A 24053-nucleotide genomic window follows, 5' to 3' on the forward strand; every position below is an offset into this window, starting at 1 on the left:
TCAATTACTCTGACCCGGAGGGAGCTATACAGACAGGATGGCGTACACCTGTCTGATATTGGAAACGATTTACTTCTGCACTATCTGCAAAGGGGTCTGCGAAGCATCTCATTAGGTAGATGGGGGGAGCGACTAAGCAAGTGGCTTGACGCCCCCCGTGGCAGGTAGGGAAGGGCATCCAGACGGAATTTAATGGCGAGCATCCAAGGCACTGTTACAGTGTTAGGTGATTCCCCAGGGCTCCCAGTGTTGAGCCTTGTGGCCAGGCTGGGGGATAAGGACCACCTTTGAGGCCGACCTCTCTCACCCACCTTGAGCCTGGGGGCATGGGTTGGGGGTGACAAGGGAAGGTCTCCCCACCCCACGAAGGGGATCGACAGCAGGGCGGCGAAACTGAGCGCCACCCACTGGGCCAGGAAAGCTCTCCCTTTGCTTAGTGAGGCCTGAATGCAGGCCTGGCTGGATGCCCGATAGGAACCCTTTGCAGATCTTGAATAAAAGTGGCCCAGTTTAAATCCAGCATTTGTGTCATCTCTTATTTCTTGCGTCCGCCCCACAAGTTGATATCTCAAAGGGCCATCTTGCTTTGACGTTTGGCAAACTCACACCTGTTGCTCTGCTTACGTGCCGCCCTTGTAATCAAAAACTATCTCTCCGCTGACTTATTTTCTCCTCTTGGGAATGAAGAGTTTCACCACAACCTCCAGGAATGAATAAACAAGAATAACTATAGACTTGAGGCCTAAACGTAGGAGACACATCACTCTTCCTTCTTGAGACTTTCTACACTGTGACTGTCTTTTGTGTAATCAAGCAAAATAAGTTCATATTGCAGAAGCAGCCAACGTGTGAATAAAGCTTGTGAGGGAGGGAGTGAACTTAATGCCTTCAAATGTAATGACTTGAAGAAATGAGGGGTTGCACTCTAGCCTTTGTCATGGGAAATAACTACAAAGTGTGCTGCAATAGTCAGAAGACTCGTGTAGTTTCACAAGCATGCATATATAGGCTAAGCTTTAGCAAAGCTGTTCAAAACAGAATGGAACAGTCATGTTGTTTGTAAATCCGCGATTCCCAAACTGCAATTCCAGCACCTGCCAGTTCTTGAGAGAGCAAATGTGTGCTCTCTATTGAACCCGGACCGTGACACTCTAGCTCTACACAGGTACTGGATAGGGTTGTGCAGTGCCTCGGGCCATGGCCCCAAATCTGAGTTCCGAGGCAGTTCGGACAAAGCCCGAGGCACCCCGAAGCCAAAGCCAATTGGCTCTAAAGCTTCCAGGCACCTCGGCGTTTTGGAGTGGCCCTCCATGGTCCCTTACTTGGTACCTCTGCTGCTGCCACCCGACACCTCCTACTGCTGTCTGACGCCTCCACCTCCGTCCTTGAGTCTGGTGGCTTCTGCTGCCACCGATGCATATGACTGGAAGTAGGTGATGGCAGCCTTCTTCCGGTCATATGCCTCAGCGGCAGCAGAAGCCACAAAACAAAGGACAGAGGCGGTGGCGGCAGGGGGCAGCGGACAGTGGCAGAAATTGGGCCTACCAAAATACATCCACACCAACATCTAGAAAGCAGTCATAATTAAAATGTGCTCAATTGTTAGGGAGTTCCTGAATCTGTAAAAGACAGCATGACTTGGCAAAGCCTGTCATGTTCATCTAGAAAAACCACCATGAGCGAGAAAGAGATATTATTATTATTATTATTATTATTATTATTATTATTCATTATTATTATTGTGGGGAGGTGGAAATCTTTGTTGATCTACTGCAAACCTTCCAAAGGTCTACTGGTTGAACCGGTCCATGCCTTCAATCTCTGATAAATGAGTAACGGTAGACAAACAGCTGAAGACTGGTCACAGACAGTGTAGAAACGCTGCAGAGGAGAATGCATTTGTTACTTGAGATCCCGTTGTTTTTCCTTATAACCCTCTACTCCTACTTAGAGGCTTTTGTCAAGCTTTTCTTCCCGGTGAAGAAAAAGTCTGTCAGCGGAGAAATTGTTCTCATCACTGGATCTGGTCATGGACTTGGGAGAGCCACTGCCTATGAATTTGCTAGACATCAGTGCACATTAGTTCTGTGGGATATCAATAAGGTAAGGGGAGGTAAGCATTATTCCCAGGGTTACAACTTGGGTAGCTTAAGTCAACAGGGCCATTTCTGTGTTTTTAAGCTTGTTTTGTATTGTTTAAAAATGTTTGTAGGCCCCCCCTGGGAGAGCTTTGCCCTGAAAGATGGCATATGCGTTTCTTATATAAAGGAAAATACTAAAGAATGAACATGTACAAATGGGGAAAAAATAGTTTGGGCTGCAATTCTATATACCATATTTCTTTGATTCTAAGACGCCATCGTTTGTAAGACGCACACTACTTTCAGTACCACCAACAGAAAAAAAAGCTTTGATTCTAAGAAATAATAAACACACCCGCGATTCTAAGATGCACCCCATTTTTAGAGATGTTTATATGGGGGGGAAGTGTGTCTTAGAATCGAAGAAATACGGTATGCTTAACTGGGAGTGATCACCACTTAACACAAGATGGAGTAATGGCCACCGATTTCAATGGCTTTAAAAGGGGGCTAGACAAATTCCTGGAAGAGAAGGCTATCAATGGCTACTAGTCCTGATGGCTATGTACTACCTCCAGTATCAGAAGCAGTATGTCTATGCACATCAGTTGCTGGGGAACACGGGCGGAGGGGGTGTTGCACTCGTGTCCTGCTTGTGACAGTTGGTTGGCCACTCTGTGAACAGAATGCCTGACTAGATAGCCCCTTGATCTGATCCAGCAGGGCAATTCTCATTTTCTTCATTAGCCCCCCTGTGTTGTCATACATACAGATTTGTTTCTGGGGTGGGATGTGGCAAACTGAGGTAGAATTCCAATAGTTCATCTTTTCAAGATCTTGACGGTAAAACTAAACACATATTGGAATCATTGGCCCTGATACCATGTCTTACTGGGCATGAAGGAGTCATAACTCTGAACACTGCCATTTTGTCTGCTTGCTGCCACCTCCAACACTTGCTCGCTGCCACTACTAACACCAACCCCTCCTCCTTCTTCACCCTCCCTCGATCCTCCCCAAAAAGTTTCATGGTGGGCCCGTGGCTTTTTAAGATGACCCCAACCATCATGCCAGGCCTGTTTCCCTGCTCATCCTCCACCGTGGCGTCATGTACAGTGTTGGGGATGGTTCTGTACACATTCCCATTGTTGTGAATTGGGAAGCCATTGGGAAAGAATGTAATCATTAATCTTTTCAGACTTTAAACCCATTTCTAACCGAAGTCAATGACCTGGGACTTACTTGAATATTTTGTTTTACCCTGCATTATCATCACATTATGATCAATCACATTATGATCAGTCAACTTTTCTTCATCATCAATGGCCACAGATACAATATTTATATTGAAATCATTTTCATCTTATTATTATTATTATTTATTTATATAGCACCATCAATGTACATGGTGCTGTACAGAGTAAAACAGTAAATAGCAAGACCCTGTTTCTGTTCATCGAGTTTCCTAGTTAGTATATTGCATATAGAAGGCAGCAGAACTGCCTTGTCTGCTTGGGGGAAAAATGGAGATTTGATTGGTGTCTTTTAAAGGTTTTTTATGTCTCTTTGTTTAACTTCTTACATTTCTGGCTGCCTGACTTGTATTTATTGCCAGACATGGCAGGGTGGTGCGTGTCTGCCAACTAGACATTTACTTACAAATCTTTTGAACCTGTGAATCCTATCAGCTAGGGTGACCATATGAAAAAGAGGACAGGGCTCCTGCATCTCTAACAGTTATATAGAAAAGGGAATTTCAGCAGGTGTCATTTGTATGCATGCAGTACCTGGGGAAATTCCCTCTTTATCACAACAGTTAAAGCTGCAGGAGCCCTGTCCTCCTTTTCATATGGTCACCCTATATCAGCAACACTGGCTTCAACTGTCCCTGGGACCAATGACCCTGGTTATGATGGTGTTTGGCCTTTCCTCTTGCCTATGCATAAGGAACTCTGGATCTGGTAGTTCTTGAGATATTGTTGAACATCGGGAATCGCAAATGTGTGTCAAACTACAAGGTCTAGTTTAATTGCACAAGCACATTTCTGTTCCAGAGAAGGTCCTAATCCAGCAATTCATTGTTCAGAATATTCTGTTCTAACACTGCTTCTGATTGAGCTCCAGCAGATATCAGATCTGGACCATCAGCGTATAGATACAGGGAAGTAAGTTTCCGTAAATATTCTCAAGCATGACTTACAATTTAACCTCCATTTCTTTCCTCATAGTAGGGGGTGCAGCCTGGGCTGGGATGGAGGCTGGAGCTAAGCTCCCCTCCTTCAAGCTTGGGCCCTGGAATGGTGGGATATACAATATTCAAATAAATCATAAAGTAATGTTGATGTATCATGATCCAGATGCAGAGAAAAAAATGAGGGTTTTTTCATATTGCTTTCCATTTGCAGCATGGTGTCGAAGAAACGGCTGAAGAATGCAGGAGACTGGGAGCTACAGCCCATGCGTTCATGGTGGACTGTAGCAAGAGAGAGGAGATCTATAGTGCCGCCAAAAAGGTGAGGCTTCAGATCCAGTGGTGCAGCTAGGGCTGGTCCATGGGTGCCACAGGATAGGGTTCCCCCAACGACCACCCAGAGAGCAGCAGGTGATGAGAGCATCAGGCCAGCAGAAGGAAACTCCGTTTTATTCCTGTAGTAATGATATTAATATTAATATTTGAAAACATTTTTGTTGTTCTAAAATATCAGGAGTGTAGAAGTAATTATAAAACATGGATTGGTGGTTAGGCTAAGGAGAGAACAAATCATAGAATCATAGAATAGCAGAGTTGGAAGGGTCCTACAAGGCCATCTAGACCAACCCCCTGCTCAATGCAGGAATCCACCCTAAAGCATCCCTGACAGATGGTTGTCCAGCTGCCTCTTGAATGCCTCTAGTGTGGGAGAGCCCACAACCTCCCTAGGTAACTGATTCCACCGTCGCACTGCTCTAACAGTCAGGAGGTTTTTCCTGATGTCCAGCCGGAATCTGGCTTCCTTTAACTTGAGCCTGTTATTCCGTGTCCTGCACTCTGGGAGGATCGAGAAGAGATCCTGGCCCTCCTCTGTGTGACAACCTTTTAAGTATTTGAAGACTGCTATCATGTCTCCCCTCAATCTTCTCTTCTCCAGGCTAAACATGCCCAGTTCTTTCAGTCTCTCTTCATAGGGCTTTGTTTCTAGACCCCTGATCATCCTGGTTGCCCTCCTCTGAACACGCTCCAGCTTGTCTGTATCCTTCTTGAATTGTGGAGCCCAGAACTGGACACAATACTCTAGATGAGGCCTAACCAGGGCCGAATAGAGAGGAACCAGTACCTCACGTGATTTGGAAGCTATACTTATTAATGCAGCCCAAAATAGCATTTGCCTTTCTTGCAGCCATATCGTACTGTTGGTTCATATTCAGCTTGCGATCTACAACAATTCCAAGATCTTTCTCATTTGTAGTATTGCTGAGCCAAGTGTCCTCCATCTTGTAACTGTGCATTTGGTTTCTATTCCCTAAATGTAGAACTTGGCATTTATCCCTATTAAATTTCATTCTGTTGTTTTCAGCCCAGCACTCCAGCCTATCAAGATCACTTTAAAGTTTGTTTCTGTCTTCCAGGGTATTAGCTATCCCACCCAATTTGGTGTCATCTGCAAATTTGATCAGCGTTCCCTGCACCTCCACATCCAAATCATTAATAAAAATGTTGAAGAGCACTGGGCCCAGGACTGAGCCCTGCGGCACCCCACTCGTTGCCTCTCCCCAGTTTGAGAAGGTTGCATTGATAAGTACTCTTTGAGTCCGATTCTGTAGCCAACTGTGAATCCACCTAATAGTTGTTCCATCTAGCCCACTTTTAGCTAGTTTGTTAATCAGAATGTCATGTGGTACTTTGTCAAAAGCTTTGCTGAAGTCAAGATATATGACGTCCACAGCATTCCCACAGTCCACAAGGGAGGTTATCCTATCAAAAAATGAGATCAAATTAGTCTGACAGGATTTGTTCCTGACAAATCCATGTTGGCTTCTAGTAATCACTGCATTGATTTCAAGGTGTTTACAGATTGACTTCTTTATAATCTGCTCCAGAATTTTCCCAGGGATGGATGTCAGACTGACTGGTCTGTAGTTCCCAGGTTCCTCCTTTTTGCCCTTTTTGAAGATAGGGACAACGTTAGCCCTCCTCCAGTCGTCCGGCACCTCACCCGTCTTCCATGATTTTGCAAAGATAATAGCCAAAGGTTCTGAGAGTTCTTCTGCTAGCTCCTTCATTACTCTAGGCTGCAGTTCATGTTAGTAGTGTGCTTCACAATTGAAGGAATACACATGGCCGTATAAAAATGCCCTCCTCACATAAGTCCTTTAAGTCCACAGTTTAAAATTACCTATGGAATTCACTAGCAAAAGACATAGTGATGACCACCAATGCCAGTAGAATTAAAGGGGGATTAGACAAATTCTTGGAGGAGAAGGCTATCAATGGCTATAAGTCCTGATGGCTATATGCTATCTCCAATATCAGAAGCAGTAGGCATGTTGCTAAGGACTATGGGTGGGAGGGTGCTGTTGCACTTGTGTTCTGCTTGTGGGTTTCCTGTGGAGAGCTGGTTGGCTCCTGTGTGACCAGAATGCTGGGTTAGATGGACCTTTGGTCTGATCCAGCATGGCTCTTCTTATTATTATTTTATTTATTTATTTGGAATATTTATATACCACTCCCCACTGAAAAATTTCGGAGCAGTGTACAAGACAAAATGAAAATAAAAACAGAATAAAACTGTTAAAACAAAATTTAAAAGAAACAAAAACAGAGATTCAAGGCTGCATATTAAGGAAAGGCTTCTTGGAATAAAGATGTTTTCAGGAGGCGCCAAAAGGAGTACAAGGTTGGTGCCTGCCAGACCTCCAGAGGCAGGGATTTCCACAGGAGGGATGCCACCACGCTGAAGGCTCTTCCCCTGGTGGATTCCAGTCGGAGGATGGATCTAGGTGGAACCACCAGGAGCAGGCCCTCGGATGACCTCAGTGACCGGGCAGGTTGGTAAGGGAGAAGGCGCTCTCTCAGGTATCCTGGTCCCAAGTTGTTTAGGGCTTTGTACACAAGTACAAGAACCTTAAACCTGGCCCAGTAGCGAATAGGCAGCCAGTGCACTTCCCTCAGCAGAGGAGTTACATGCTGGAAAGGGGCAGCTCCAGACAACAGCCGAGCTGCAGCATTCTGCACTGGAATGCACTAAGATCTTATGATCTTAGGTTCTTACCTAGCTGCACTACTAGTCATATCCTGATGATTTCCTAAACCTGCTATGATATCAGCAGCCTAAAATAAAGAAACACTGGATGAAAAGTTCTGGAGAAGTCCTTTATGTCCACGGTCTTAGAAGTCCACAGTTTAAGTCCACGGTTTAAAATTACCTAGCTGCGCTACTTTTCAGGTCCTGAAGGTTTTGCAAACTTGCTAGAATACCAGCGTCCTAAAATAAAGAATCACTGGATATTCCATCTAAAGAAAGGAATTCCATTTCCTCATAAAGGAATGGACCAAATGGATTTTGTCTTTTTTCTAATGAACCAACATAAAATGAACCAATTTTAGTCAGGCATTTAAACCACAATCCACGTTATGTTATGTATTTTTAAGTCCTGTTGACTTCAGTGGGGTGGGGCGAACCATTAAGTCTTGATCATACCATTGAAGTCAATGGAACCTTAATAATGTGTTTGCTCTGTCAGTAGGGTTAATAAACAAATCAGAGACCTACATGCACACTCCTCTCTTAATCACTTGTTTCAAAACTGATCTCACCTTCAGCAGGAAGTTGCAATCCCAGCACATGTGCTGGTGGCGACATATGGACTTACATAATCACCAGGGTGTTGTCTGCAAAACTGAGCACCTCCAACTACAGCTCTGCTTCATGCCATCAGCCAAGTAAGCCCCAGGGACTATGTGGCCAGCTTTAAACAAGGAATGTATGCAGGACTGATGTAAAGGGTAAGAGCCCTGCTGGGTCAGACCAAGGGTGCATCTAGTCCAGCACTCTGTTCACACAGTGGCTAACCAGCTGTCGACCAGGAACCCACAAGCAGGACATGGTGCAACACCACCCTCCCACCCAGTGTGGTGTAGTGGCTAAGGTGTTGGACTGGGAGTCAGGAGATCCAGGTTCTAGTCCCCACTCGATCATGGAAACCCACTGAGTGACTTTGGGCCAGTCACATACTCTCAGCCCAACCTACCTCACAGGGTTGTTGTTGTGAGGATAACATGGAGATGAGGAGGATTATGTACGCCGCCTTGGGTTCCTTGAATGAAAAAAAGGCGGGATATAAATGTAATAAATAAATAAATGTCCCCCAGCAATTAGTGTATATAGACTTACTGCCTCTGATAATGGAGGTAGCACATAGCCATCTTGGCTAGTAGCCATTACTAACCTTCTCCTCCAGGAATTTATTCAACCCTCTTTTAAAGCCATCCAAATTTGTGGCCATCACCACTGATTTGGCATGGTTGGGCACTTGCTGAGGACGCGTACCTTCGCAGGGGCCCACTGACGAGAGCCCCCTGGACTTGCTCCACCAATGCAACCTGCTTATTCACTTGCCTCTCACTCTGGCCCAGACCACAGTGGTGGTGAGAAGGAAGACTTTCGTCGCCAGCTGAAGACCTTTTTACTCACTCAGTATTTTAACACTTAATTTTAACTTAAATTTAAATTTTACTGTTTTAACTCTGTATTTTAATCTTATATCAACTTTGCTGTGTGGTTTTATCCTGGTTGCGCTTTTTATACTGTATTTCGTAATTGTGTTTTAAACTGTTGGGTGTTTTACTGTGGTTTTAATTTTTGTGAACCGCCCAGAGAGCTTCGGCTATTGGGCGGTATAAAAATGTAATAAATAAATAAATAAATAAATAATAAGACCAGTAGATGCCATTGCCTGGTTGCTCAGTGGCTCTCTGCCAAAACAAGGAGTAGCAATGATGAGACAGAGGATGGGGAGCAAGATCAGCTGGTGACAATGTCAGCAAGAAGGTAGATGCAGTGAGAGAGGGGTTCCCTTGAGGGTGTCTTGTCCTAAGACCTTCAACAACCTGGAGCTGACACCTCCTGTGTGCATTTATCCCTGGGCACAAGCCCTGGGCAGTGGCTTCCTGCTTTAGTCCTGGCCTTTGCACAATATATCCCTTTACTTCTGCACTGCTTCTTAGGAACTTATGGCCAAATATTTATTTATGGACTTGAGCACAATTCCCACCACAAGCGTAGCAGAACTTTCTCTAACTATATCTTTCACCCCCCTTTTTAAAAGGTGAAAGGAGAGATTGGCGATGTGGATATCTTGATGAATAACGCCGGGGTGGTAACGCCAACGGATGTGCTGTCGACTCAGGACTACGAGATTCAAAGAATGTTTGAAGTCAACATTCTTGCTCACTACTGGGTAACAGTCATTAATATATCAGCACAAACCTATTGTGAGACCAAATCCGTGCACTTAGGTGTATAATGGGATGTGCTGACCAGGGCTGCAGGTGCAGTACTGTGATCTATGTTATTTCACTTGGGGTGGCCAGGTAGACTGCTTTGCAGAGGACAGTCCTCTATTTTGGAGAGCTGTCAGAGGACAGTCCTCACTTGAAAATGACCTCTGTTTAATGGGCTCTCCTATCCAAGTCTGGTTTAAAGTCAAAGTATCACAAGAGGGCAGAACAGGGGCTTTGAAATTGCCCATCAGCAATTAGTGCCTGGGCAGCAGAATGAGCAGGCACACAAAGGTCACCTGTTGGTCCATCTTCTCTACTATGGTGAGCTATATTGTATTTCTATTTAATTTATAGTTATTATTTTAAAATTTGCACCGATACTTGAAAATTTGTATATGAAAAATTTATGTGAATTGGTGCCTTCTTCTGTCCGCTTTTCGAGTGATACGCATCACCAGAAAGGAGAAAATGGAAATGGCCACCCTAATTGCACTGAAAACAACAAAGACTTTGGTACGATCTGCCAGGAAGCAAACACGCTGACCAGGCTGTCTTTGGGAGAAAATCGGCTCCCTTTGTGATTATCTTCCTGAGGAAAAAAGGGAACTCGCTCATGTGTTCCAGGACGAAGCTACCTGCCTTTCAAAACTACAAATTAGCACCACTCGACAGCAAGTCGACTGCAATGCCAAAGCTATGGTAGCAGCAATAGCTCTCCGCCGCCATGCCTGGCTTCAATCAGCCTCGATAACACCAGAATCCAGAACCCGTATCGAAGACCTCCCTTTCGATGGCGAGGGCCTATTCAATACAAGCACTGACGATACCATGGATTCAATACAGAAAGCAAGAGCAACAGCTAAAAAGATGGCTATTACTCAGTATCAACCTACTACCTTCAAGAACAGACGCTGGAATAGATCCTTTCCTCAAAATAGGCAATATTCCGACAGATACCAGTGCTCCCAACTGCTACAATGCCAGAAAAAGCAGACATCCTTTTCCAGATACACACAGCCTCGCGGCAAACCAGATGCCGCCTCTAAACGTAGACTTTGACTACGAGTTCCCCACCAACCTATCTGGCTCATTATTCGACTTCGACCATCGACTCAAACCATTTCTTCCCAATTGGGAACATATAACATCAGACAAATGGGTCAACAACATTGTTCGAGATGGTTATTTGATAGAATTCCAGACACTCCCTCCCCTCGGTACCGTAAGAAGAACAACCCCTTCTCAAACTCTAACAGAAGAAATAACCACCCTCTTAAAAAAAAGGGGCAATCACAAGAGTAAACACCAGCACTCAGAACAGCTTCCTCTCGAGGTATTTTATGGTACCGAAGGCAGACGGAGGTCTCCGCCTCATCCTAGATTTGAGACACCTCAACCGCTACATAAAGGTCAAAAAATTCCGCATGATCACTCTACCCACTATCCTGCCTCTTCTACATCAACACATGTGGTTTGCGTCCATCGACCTAAGGGATGCATATTTTCATATAACGATTCACCCAACACACTGTCACTTCCTCCGATTCCTAGTCGGATCAGAGATGTTCCAATTCCACGTCCTCCCCTTCGGTCTGGCGACAGCTCCACAGGTTTTCACGAAGTGTGTCGCAGTCATCTGTGCCCATCTCAGGAAGAGGGGTATAGAAATCTACCCCTATCTCGACAATTGGCTTATAGCAGCTCCTACTCGTCCCATTCTCCTCGACGCACTGAAAGAAGTAATACAAACAGTGAAAGCCTTGGGTCTCTATGTCAACTTGAAAAAATCTCAACTCATCCCAACTCAGAGGATACAATTCATAGGGGCATTCCTCGACTCCACCACTGCCAGAGCATATCTCCCTCCCAACAGAGCAGACACGCTAATCACCCTGGCACGTCAACTATCCAAAAACAAACCCACCACGGCATTCCAAGTTCAACGCCTACTCGGACACATGGCAGCAACAGTGTCAGTGGTTCGATGGGCCAGACTTCGGATGAGAACCCTGCAAAATCGGTTTATCCAGTCATTCCCAGTTATAAGGAATGCCAAAAGATTTCGCCTAAAGATCCCATCGGCGGTCAGGACTTCCCTCTCCTGGTGGCAGGACAGGAACAACCTTACCTTAGGAATGCCCTTCACATAGTCACCACCTACACACACTCTCACGACAGACGCATCGATGCTCGGTTGGGGAGTCCACTGTGCACATCTCCAAACTCAAGGGATATGGAGCAATATTGAACGCAAAAATCATATCAACCTTTTGGAGATGACAGCCGTACAAAAGGCCCTACTTGCCTTCGAGGACCTGCTCACAGGCAATCATATGCAGCTTCTCACCGACAATACCGCAGTCCTAAGGCACCTGAACAAAGAAGGGGGTACCCACTCCTCCGCTCTAGTCACGAAAACAATACAAATCCTGGATTGGTGCATTCCACACCAAATCCACATAACAGCAATCCACATTCCAGGACACGACAACATCCTGGCCGATGCTCTCAGCAGGAAGATAGCGGTCTCACACGAGTGGGAAATGGAACCATCCATCCTTACAAAGATCTTCCAAATATGGGGAACACCATCCATAGATCTGTTTGCCACACCTCACAATGCAGTCTTTCACCTATACTGTTCCAGAGGCGGCATAGGCGAGCACTCCGAAGGAGATGCCTTCCAAATAACTTGGAGTCGTCTCCCATTCTATGCATTTCCCCCACTGCTGCTAATAGCACGGACACTCCACAAAATAACGATGGATCAAGCCGAAGGGATATTAATAACTCCCTGGTGGCCCAGACAGGCCTGGTTCGCACCCCTCCTCAATCTAGCGAACAGTCAATTCATACACCTGCCAACCTCCATACCACTTCTAACTCAACACGGGGGAAAGACTCGTCACCCCGACTTACAGTCGCTGAAACTCACTGCATGGAGGATTCTACACGGCAGACATGTCTACCAGCGGACATAACATTAGTCTTGGAAGTGGCCAGGAAACCATCTACAAGACGATCCTATGTAGGGTGACCATATGAAAAGGAGGACAGGGCTCCTGTATCTTTAACAATAATGTAGAAAAGGGAATTGCAGAAGGTGTCAACTGAAGAGGGTGAAATTCTCTCTACATCAACACAGTTAAAGCTGCAGAAGCCCTGCCCTCTTTTGCATCTGGCCACTCTACTATAGCTAGTGTAGCTTTAACTGTTGTGATGGAGAGGGAATTTCACCCACTTCAATTGACTCCTGCTGCAATTCCCTTTTCTACATTACTGTTAAAGATACAGGAGCCCTGTCCTCCTTTCCATATGGTCACCCTAATCCTATGCAGCCAAATGGAACAGCTTCCTCCACTTTGCCTCTGAGCGTCAAATAGACCCACATGATAAGTCAGTCGTCGGAGTTCTGGCATTCCTTAATGACCTTTTCCAAAAGGGCCTTCGATTAACTTCACTTAAGGTCTACCTAGCTGCAATTTCAGCAAACAAGACCACAATTGATGGCTATTCAGTGTTCTCACACCTGCTCATACGCCAATTCCTAAGAGGAGTAAACAACCTAGCTCCACCAATAAGAGACTATACTCCACAGTGGAGTCTATCCGTAGTCCTCAAAGTTCTACTCGACAAAATCTTTGAGCCCTTAGCTACCGTGGATCTAAGGCTCCTTACATGGAAAGTAGCCTTCTTGGTTGCTATCACAACAGCGCGAAGAGCTAGTGAACTTGCAGCCCTTCGCATTGATACGCCCTTCCTCATATTCCATAACGACAAGGTAGTCTTCCACACTGACCCTGCTTTTCGCCCAAAGGTGGTGTCTGAATTCCATGTAAATCAGGATATCATCCTGCCTACTTTTTTCCCATCACCAACTTCGCCTTTGGAGAAGACATTGCACACCCTTGACGTCCGTAGGGCCCTAGCCTTTTACAAGGAACGGACAGCTCCGTATCGAAAAACTCAACAGCTTTTCATCTGCTACAGAGGCCCCAAGAAGGGACAACCTGTATCAACCCAAAGACTTGCCGCCTGGGTGGTACACACTATCAAACTAGCATATCAACTTCAAAACCTTGATTTATCGCAAACAATTAAGGCACATTCGACCAGAGGGATGTCTACAGCCTTCTCCAGGAGAATTTCTATTCCAGAAATCTGCCGGGCAGCCACATGGTCAAAACCGGCTACATTTGTCGCTCACTACAGACTCAATACCAGAGTCAGGAGTGACTCCAACTTCAGCAGAGCCGTCCTTTCAGCCATCTTCCAGTGACTACAGCCGACACCGACCCACCTCCGGTAAGTCAGCTTGGTAATCTCCCATATGTGTGATGCACAGAGACCATGAAGGAGAAAGACAGGTTGCTTACCTGTAACCGTAGTTCTCCGAGTGGTCATCTGTGCATTCACACAACTCCCCCCCCTCGTCCCCTCTTCGGTGTCGATAATAGTTCGGCATCGATAGAGATACTATCTCCCAGAAACTGGGACCAGCAAAACGGTCTCAGAAACTGAGGAGATGGGCGGGAACGAGCAGTACATGCGCACAAGACGGTGGGGGAGGGGTTCCCGCCCAAATTGAACAGTCTCAGCTTTAGAAGTTCCAATTGTTAGCTCCGTGCAGGCGCAGAGCCCATATGTGTGAATGCACAGATGACCACTCGGAGAACTACGGTTACAGGTAAGCAACCTGTCTTTTCCAGTTGTAGGACTTTCCCCCCTCTAAACATATGTAACATTGCATCTTAAGAGTTTTAAGAATGTGAGCTATGTTAATCCTTGTGCATTCCATTAAGGTAGGGTGATCCTATGGAAAGGAGGACAGGGCTCCTGTATCTTTAACAGTTATATAGAAAATATAATTTTTATATAATTTCAGCAGGTGTCATTTGTATGCATGCAGCAACTGGTGAAATTCCCTCTTCATCACAATGGTAAAAGCTGCAGGAGCCCTGCCCTCTTGCCCAGATCCAAAAAAGCCCTACAACTCCCAGCATGTCCCACCAGCATGGCTGCATTTGGATGCAGCCAGTATAGGGAAGTCTAAACCTGCCTTCCGCCTATCTATTATGATACCAGTAATAGTTTAGGATCAAATCAGGTCTTATCTGCATAACTCCACCTCTTCATCTTCATCCCTTGTTGTGTGACAGAAGATTGGGAACTGGATTAGATTAGGCTAGATATATACAACTTCTTTATAGCGGTATTGACGTGTACTTATAGATGTTGGGCACATTACACATTCTGTTTTCATAATGTTATTTCCTGCTTTTTATTCCACATTATTCAAAATACTGCAACAAATGTCATTATGTGTCCTATGAGATGCAAATACTCACGAGGGATATAGCGTTACCATAATGGGATCATAACGATTTGACATAAGGTGTAGATCTGGCCTTATTTTATTTTACAGTATTTCTATACTACTTTTAATTCTGACTAAGGTTATGATTGCTACTTCAGTCTAACACAGTCAACTTGTATGGAAAGTTAATGTTCTTCCTATTGGTTTACTTTCAGACCTCAAAAGCATTCCTCCCAGCAATGATGAGGAAAAACCATGGTCATATTGTCACGGTGGCTTCTGCCGGAGGCCATATTGTGGCTCCTTTTCTTGTGGCTTATTGGTGAGTATGACAGGGACATTCCCAATCAGCAAAAAGGGTGTTTTTCCAATTGGAGGAGAAATGTCTCGGGATTCCGTACATTTATTTCCTCCCCTTACAGTCGGCCTAGATAGTGTCCAAATTCACAAGGATTAGTAAACCAGGATTCTGGACAATACTGGCTTACTAATACTGGCTTACTAATACTGGCTTACTAATACTGAGCCAACAGTGTGATATGGCTGCAAGAAAGGCAAATGCTATTTTAGGCTGCATTTATAGAAGTATAGCTTCCAAATCACGTGAGGTACTGGTTCCTCTCTATTCGGCCCTGGTTAGGCCTCATCTAGAGTATTGCGTCCTGTTCTGGGCTCCACAATTCAAGAAGGACGCAGACAAGCTGGAGCGTGTTCAGAGGAGGGCAACCAGGATGATCAAGGGTCTGGAAACAAAGCCCTATGAAGAGAGACTGAAAGAACTGGGCATGTTTAGCCTGGAGAAGAGAAGATTGAGGGGAGACCTGATAGCACTCTTCAAATACTTAAAAGGTTGTCACACAGAGGAGGGCCAGGATCTCTTCTCGATCCTCCCAGAGTGCAGGACACGGAATAACGAGCTCAAGTTAAAGGAAGCCAGATTCCAGCTGGACATCAGGAAAAACTTCCTGACTGTTAGAGCAGTACGACAATGGAATCAGTTACCTAGGGAGGTTGTGGGCTCTCCCACACTAGAGGCATTCAAGAGGCAGCTGGACAACTATCTGTCAGGGATGCTTTAGGGTGGATTCCTGCATTGAGCATAGGGTTGAACTCGATGGCCTTGTAGGACCCTTCCAACTCTGCTATTCTATGATTCTATGACTATGAATGAATTGTATGCTGTCCACACAGCTCACTTGCTCCTTCTTGGGTTGTCCTCCCACTAGCATGACCAGCTAAGCCAGAAGTAGTTTATTTTGCATGACATCTGAACCTGGGATCCTGGTTTATTGCTCCCAAACTTGCCAGGATTCATAAAGTAAGAACAAATTCTGATTTATGATCCTGGCTTGTAATAAATGCAGCAAATCAGGTTCCCGAGTTCAGATGACACACTCTACCAGTGGACGGAAACCAATTGTTGCTGAACACCCAACATCCGGAGCTTTGGAGGAGGGAAGGAAGCTCGGGATAACTTGTAACTTGGCCTCTCTGGACTTCCGCCCTCCGAATGGAACACCCCTTTTTGGAGTTGAGTTCCTGACCCCGGAGGCCAGCCAGCGCGGTTCTTTCCAGGCTGGCTGCAAGGGGAAGTGATCTGGGATTAGATCTCCTAACCCCCTCCAAGGTCAGAGCACTACTTCTGACCTCATAGGGGGTTTATGTGCAATCCTATGGTCCCTGAGATGCTCCCCCAGGGACCATAGGATTGGTCTCTTAATTAGAATGATCTGCCCATGCAGATTCTAGATTGTCATGTTAATCTGCTGCTGGAATTCCTGAGTCACAGCAATTTATACATGAGGTATATCCATATTTGTGATGCAGTATGTGAGATGTACTGGGTATAACACAGGAGTCTATTGTGAAAAATTACTGTGCAACTGCTAAATCATATCTGAATTTTTCCTTAGCTCATCCAAGTTTGCCACTGTTGGCTTTCACAGAGCTCTGACGGCAGAGCTGTCTGCCTTGAGGAAGAATGGGGTGAAAACTTCATGCATCTGTCCTATGTTTATCAATACTGACTTTGTCAAAAATACATCTTCAAGGTAAGGGATGGGGAGGAATTCATTCAGTTCATATCCTTCTCGCGTCTTTATAAATCTTATTCCCGCTATCCTTCCTTCCTTGCTTCATATTATTAATTTTTCTCTGTCCTCTGGTTCATTTCCCTCTGCTTTTAAACATGCTACAGTCTCTCCCATTCTCAAGAAACCTACTCTTGACAGGCTATCTCTTTCTAACTACCGACCTGTCTCTCTGTTGCCTTTTGTTTCAAAGATCCTGGAGCGTGTGGTCTACTCTCGTTGTCTTGACTTTCTTTCTAGTAACTCTGCTCTGGATCCTTTTCAATCCGGATTCCATCCTTTGCACTCCACTGAAACAGCCCTTACTAAGATCACCAACGATCTTCTTACTGCCAAGTCTAAAGGCCTTTATTCCGTTCTTATTCTCCTTGATCTAACCGCAGCCTTTGACACGGTTGATCATGATCTTCTCTTAGGGCGTTGCTAGACCTACCGGGTGTTCCGTCGTTGAGGAGCGGTGAAAGCGGCTTTTCCCGTTCAGCCGTGACGCCTCATGATCCACACCTGCCTTCGATTTGTGGCGGAAGTTTGCGCCGGTTGTGCTGCTGCCGCCGCGAGCACGGTTGCGCAGCCACACCGGCCTGATTGCCGCGGCTTTTTTTTTCGCTCGCTGCACGGTTTGCGCACGTCCGAAAGACCGCAAACTTGCGCAGCCGTCAGCGATGCCGCCGCCGGCCCTGGCGGCGGCAGCGGCGGCAGTGCCAGTGCCAGCTGAAGTGCTGCTGGTGCTGTTGAGGGTCAACATTGATGCGCTCACTTCCTGATGGGGGTCGTGGCGGGTGTCATATGACCCGAGGTCAATCGTCTGCATGGCCACTCTGTGCCTACATCTCCCATCATGCCTCTGAGGTGTCGGCGGCGATGACCGCCTCTGTGCCCTGTGCCCCATCCCAAGGAGCCAACCCACATCTGGCCGTAGCCATGGCAGCAGCCCACAAACAGCTCTGCCCTCTGCCAGCCTGGTACCCACACTAACAGGCAGCGTACAGCACCGCCATTATGCGGCCATGGTAGCTGCCCACCGCAAGGAGTCACCAGCCACTTTTCCGGTCCTCCGGTCCTGCGCAAACTGTCAATGGGGAAATAAATAAAAAAACCACTAGAACAGGCGCACATCCCCCACCCATCCCCCACACACCCCAGCAGCACACTAGCCACTTTTCCGTTCCTCCGTTCCTGCGCAAACTGTCACTGGGGGAATAAAAAAAAAAAGCCGCTCCGCCGCGCTGCCCCAGCTGGCGGACTGCGCGCAAATGGCGGAGGCGGCTTGACCGAAGCCGCTGACCACTCCCCCTTAGCACGCCTTTTCCTGCCCAGTGCGGACCGCAGTGACCTCACATCCTCCCACACGTACTCCAAATTACCGCGGGACGGCAGGAAAAGGCGCCCTAAAACTCACTTTTTTAAAGTCGGGAGAAAGAGGCTTCACCGCAGGATAACGGCGGATCCTCGTGAACGTCATCTGGAAGCCTCGACGTGACTGCGGAAGGTAACGCGCGCTAGAGCCTCGTCTAGTAACGCCCTCTGACTCCCTTCATGACCTTGGTCTTTGTGGCTCTGTCTATAACTGGTTTGCCTCCTATTTAGCGGGTGGCTCCTTCAGCGTGTTGGCTAACGGCAACTCGTCTTCCTCTTTTCCCCTTTCAGTAGGGTTTCCGCAAGGCTCGGTGCTTGGCCCGTTGTTGTTTTCTTTATACATGTTGCCCTTGGGCAATCTTATTCAATCTCATGGCCTCCAATATCATCTGTATGCCGATGATACACAATTATATCTTTCATCTCCGGAACTTTCTCCTGATGTTCACGATCGTATCTCGGCATGTCTTTCAGATATCTCAGCCTGGCTGCTTCATCGTCGTTTGAAACTTAATATGGCAAAGACTGAATTGCTTGTTTTTCCTCCTAAACCTTCTCCTCATCTCTCATTCTCTCTTACTGTCAATGATGTTACACTTACTCCGGTCAATGAAGCTCATAGTCTTGGCTTTATATTTGATTCCTCGCTCTCCTTTATTCCTCATATTGAGGCAGCAGCCAAATCCTGTCGCTTTTTCCTCTATAATATTGCCAGGATTCGATCACTTCTGTCTGTCTCTTCTGCCAAGATGCTTGTTCATGCACTGGTTATTTCTCGGTTGGACTACTGCAACCTTCTTCTCTCTGGCCTTCCTTCTTCTCACATCAGTCCGTTGGTTTCTGTCCACCACGCTGCCGCTAAGATCATCTTCTTGGCTCGCCGCTCTGACCATGTTACTCCACTTCTGAAATCTCTTCATTGGCTTCCAAGTCACTTCAGAATCCAATATAAACTTCTCCTGTTGACCTTCAAAGCTTTCCATGGTCTAGCTCCGCCCTATCTCTCCTCTCTCATCTCAAACTATTGCCCCGCTCGTGCTCTTCGCTCCTCTGATGCCATGTTTCTCGCCTGCCCAAGGGTCTCTACTTCCCTTGCTCGGCTTCATCCATTCTCTTCTGCTGCCCCTTACGCGTGGAATGCTCTCCCAGAACATTTGAGATCTACAACTTCAATCACAGCTTTTAAAGCTCAGCTAAAAACTTTTCTTTTTCCTAAAGCTTTTAAAACTTGATGTTGCTCAGACTTTAGACTGTTAGTTATACTGTTATACTGTTAGTTTTACCCTACCCTGTGCCTGTTTACCCTACCCAGTGCCTGTTTCCATTCTCTTCCCCTCCTTATTGCTTTACTATGATTTTATTAGAATGTAAGCCTATGCGGCAGGGCCTTGCTATTTACTGTTTTACTCTGTACAGCACCATGTGCATTGATGGTGCTATATAAATAAATAAATAAATAATAATAATAATAATAATAATAATAATAATGTAAACTTATCCTTTCAAATTTGCACTTCTCTGAATTTTGTGATGGAGTTCTCCAAAAGACAGAGTGCCTTTTACAAACTCCGGTTGGTGGCCCAGCTACACCCCTATCTGGACAGGGATAACCTGGCTTCAGTTGTCCATGCTCTGGTAACCTCCAAGTTAGATTACTGCAATGCACTCTACGTAGGGCTGCCTTTGTAGACGGTTCGGAAGCTGCAGCTCATGCAAAATGCAGCGGCCAGATTGATTTCGGGAACCAGAAGGTTTGACCATATAACACCTGCTCTGGTCCGCTTGCACTGGCTGCCTGTATGTTTCCAATTCAAGGTGCTGGTTTTGACCTATAAAGCCTTACACGGCTTGGGACCACAATACCTGATGGAACCCCTCTCCTGACGTGAATATACCCGGTCACTACATTCAGCGTCTAAGGTCCTCCTCTGGGTGCCTACTCCGAGAGAGGCTCGCAGTGTGGCAACGAGGGACAGGGCCTTTTCAGTGGTGGGCCCCAGACTATGGAATGATCTCCCTGATGAGGCTTGCCTGGTGCCAACGCTGCTATCTTTCCGGCACCAGGTTAATACTTTCCTCTTTGCCCAGGCATATGGCAGCACATCTTAATCACCCACATGTTTAGTTTTGTTAACAGTTTTTAATGCTTTATGTGTGCATGTTCTGTGTTTTAAAATTTAAAATTTTGTATACTTGTTTTTATCTCAATTTTAAAATTTCTGTAAACCGCCCAGAGAGCTCTGGCTATGGGGGCGGTATATAAGTGTAATAAATAAATAAACAAAATAAATATAATTAAAAATACCGTATTTCTTTGATTGTAAGACGCCATTGATTGTAAGACGCACACTAATTTCAGTACCATCAACAGAAAAAAAGCTTTGATTCTAAGAATAATAATCACACCCACGATTCTGAGATGCACCCCGTTTTTAGAGATGTTTATATGGGGGGGAAAGTGTGTCTTAGAATCGAAGAAATATGGTATGTACAGGAAAGTTTATATTAAGGAAAGGGGTGCACAGCGATGTGTCTATCAAGGAAAAAAATGTATTATATTAAGGGAGATGACTTGCAAAAAATGTATATAATAGGCAAAATGGCATGCATGCATCGGGAGTAATGCACATGGGAATGTGAATCTTCATGTTATTTTTTTAAAAACAAAATTAAAATTAATGTGGAAAAATGAGGAACTGAGAGAAAACAAAATTGACAGATTTGTCCATCCATGATTCAAGGAAGCCGGGATATTAGCATTTAAAATCCTCATTCTTAAAAGTGCTCCTTTATTTTTTATTTTTCCCCTTCTTTTCTGCAGCCAATGCTCAGTTCATAGTCTTTAAAAGCAATCTAAATAAACTCATACTGAAGAGTTTACTAGAAGTCCCTTGATGTCAGAATGAAGCCGTTTTGCAGCAGTGGAGGCTGGTGGCTCTGATTTTGGTCGGCCTGTGAATCCATTCTGGGTTTCAGTCAGAGGGATAAAGGAGCTATTAGATTGTAAGCCTATGCGGCAGGGTCTTGCTATTTACTGTTTTACTCTGTACAGCACCATGTACATTGATGGTGCTATATAAATAAATAATAATAATAATAATAAAATGCTGGACCCATTCCCCTAAATGGGTTCAGCACCTCAGATAGTGCCTTTAGCCTTCTGACTGAAACTCACAGAGGAGTCACAGTCCCACTGACTTTGGAGCCTTCAGCCTCTGCTGTTTCAAGGACAGGACCGCTTGAACTCATGGCTAAACTATATATAATGCAGAAGATCCATGATCACATGGATGTCTTTTTCTTAAAAAATTCAAATCCACAGTTGGAGAAATAACTTTATTAGGGCCAGTCAAAATAATATAAAACCGTGTGCAAGCTTTCAAATCCTCCTGCACTCTTTTGTAACATTTTGGTTGGCCATAATAAATCTATTTTTCCACAGTACATTTTTTATTATTATTATTTTTCTTATGGACAAACACAGTTATCTATGAAGTTGTTATATATATACTGCTGTGTGGTGGGGGCTGAGTTTACTCACAGCACTGGTGCTGACAGAAAACGTTAATCCTTCTCTCATACCATTTTCTAATTGAAATGGCCCTGCTTCTAAAGCTGCTAGCATTTCTTCTGGAAATAAAATACGGATGCCTTTATACCAGGGATGGGGAATGTTTTTTTGGCCCAAAGATAGGATTCCATTTCAGAGAAGCTCTTGGAAGCTGCATTACAGTGGTGGGTGGAGCCAAAGGCAAAAGTGGGCTAATTAAAAAACAACCCCCAATATTCCATTGTTACCAATTTATAGTAAGAAGCATATCTGTTCAAAAGCACACAAAAGTAGCTTGTCTACTCATAAATAAGCAAGCCTCTGTAGGTCTACTCAGAAGTAAGCTGGACTGAATCACTTAGCAGCACTTTCAAACAGCTTATCAGACCCATTTCATTTCTTCGCCAAAAAAGCATGAGCATCCTGTGTACTTCTAAATAAACAGGACAAGTGTCTGCAGGATTAGGTTCAGAAGGAAGCAGGAAAAGCCTCTGCAGAACAAGGCTTGGAAGGAAGCATGGGCAGAATAACTCAGCAATTGCCTGGCCTGGCCTCCTAAGCCCTGCACGAGACAGCTCTTATCTCCTACCAGCAGCTAATTGGAGATAAGAGCTTTCCCCTGCAGGGCATATGGGCTGGGGCTAGGGGAAGAAGTTGCCAGGAGGCAGAAATGGCATGACAGAAGTGGGTGGTTAAACAACCCCTCCCACAGAGCTGCTGCCCTGAGCAGTTTTCTTTCCCTGACCCCCCCCATCCCCGCCAACGCTACTTTTAAATTTAAAAAATGACTCCAGGAGATCTGACCATCATGTGTAGTTTGGCTCTTACTGTGTAAAGGCTGGTGCAGGGGAAGAGGTTGGAGACTCTCACTGTGATGGCAGTCAACCTAATAGCTCTCAGAGCGACCTACAAGAAAACCTCAAAATCCCAAATGATAATAATCCCTTAAATGCAACAGAGGCTAAAATACAGTGTAGCAGCTGAAATATACAGAGATTTAAAAGGTATGAGAGAATAGAAAGTTCTTTGCCTTATCAAGGAAGCCAGGCCTATGCTTGAACGTCAGGGACTTTCTTGATGTCATGCTTCTTCGGCTGCTTTCTCAGGATTGTATCCTGAGTCTCATTCATTTCAAATTAGGACTAACTTCGGATGCAACCCTTATATGTGCTTCATGTCCCAGGTCTTACAGTGTCATTACACCCTATTCTTTACACATGGCATGCAACTGTAAGTGCTATGATTTTCTTTAACTACAGATTAATGCCAACTTTGGAGCCTGAAGAAGTTGCAAAACAAGTAATGAAAGGAATCCTAACCAACAAGAAAATGATTTTCATTCCACCATTTCTGAAAATCAGTATACTGCTGGATAGGTAAGTTTGGTGAGCTATAAAAGCAAGCTACTATAAGATTGACTACTAATGATTGAGGCCTAGTCAACTTTTGTGTTTACTGAGCTATGTTTTGTTTCCACAGTGTTCTAGGTAGACAGTCAAATATAGAAGGGTTGTACTAATAGGTTCTCTTCATCTTTTCCCTCAGGTTTCTTCCCGTTCGTGGTGTTGCGGCTTTCTGGGAGCTGATTCAACTTAAATATGATTATGTCATTGGGTACAAGGATAAAGAAAACTAAAGGAACGGATTTCATCTGTGGGCCTGCATATGATTCCAGTTTTTAACAGTTCAGCATTTTAATTCTGTATAACATCTAACCCTTTAAGAAACCTGTACTACTCCTGCAACAAGTAGCCCATAAACACCACCCTATCCTCCACTTACGTTTTCGTTTTTCCGGAGTACTTTCCCATTTGTTTGTCTGTTTGGTTTTTAGAATGGGGAAAAAATGGCATTATCTCTTCTTGTATAATTACAAAATGCCGCTGTAGCACAGCTCCATCTATAGTTCCGTAGTGGAAAAACAGGAAAGGAAAAGTTCTTTCTATAGACCTCAGTTCTCAATGATGTGACAAAACCAAAAGTAGATACAGCAATCAACAGCCTCGTGTAGATAAACTGGCTGAGGTATGAACTGGCTCTGAGTTTGTACTAAAATCTGTAATGGCTTGAGAACCTCTCCTTCTCCTCTTCCTCGAGATATTGTCAAACTCCAATTCCCATCAGTCCCAGCCACCCTGGCCAATGATGAGGGATGATTGGAAATGTAGTTCCATGACAT

The 24053-nt window shown here is 45.1% G+C and overlaps 2 protein-coding genes across 2 annotated transcripts in view; both read left to right on the forward strand.

Annotated features, from left to right (window-relative positions):
* The window catches only part of IBSP (integrin binding sialoprotein), a 347644-nt gene that overhangs the window by 135226 nt on the left and 188365 nt on the right, over nt 1-24053 (forward strand). The gene's annotated exons all lie outside the window — the stretch shown is intronic.
* LOC134405122 (estradiol 17-beta-dehydrogenase 11-like) lies at nt 1839-23651 on the forward strand. The gene is made up of 7 exons (XM_063136266.1): nt 1839-2103; nt 4487-4594; nt 9387-9518; nt 15094-15200; nt 16792-16929; nt 23134-23250; nt 23420-23651. Exons 1-7 carry the CDS (start codon nt 1894-1896, stop codon nt 23508-23510), a joined length of 903 nt encoding a protein of 300 aa, XP_062992336.1. The 5' UTR covers nt 1839-1893; the 3' UTR covers nt 23511-23651.

This window comes from Elgaria multicarinata, chromosome 10 (genome assembly GCF_023053635.1).
Source record: "Elgaria multicarinata webbii isolate HBS135686 ecotype San Diego chromosome 10, rElgMul1.1.pri, whole genome shotgun sequence".
Lineage (NCBI taxonomy): Eukaryota > Metazoa > Chordata > Lepidosauria > Squamata > Anguidae > Elgaria > Elgaria multicarinata.

Coding starts and splice junctions, on each gene's coding strand:
- LOC134405122 (XM_063136266.1), top strand. CDS start 1,894: ATGCATTTGTTACTTGAGATCCCGTTGTTTTTCCTTATAACCCTCTAC. Junction 4,595..9,386: donor TCTATAGTGCCGCCAAAAAG/GTGAGGCTTCAG, acceptor CCTTTTTAAAAG/GTGAAAGGAGAGATTGGCGA. Junction 23,251..23,419: donor ATCAGTATACTGCTGGATAG/GTAAGTTTGGTG, acceptor CTTTTCCCTCAG/GTTTCTTCCCGTTCGTGGTG.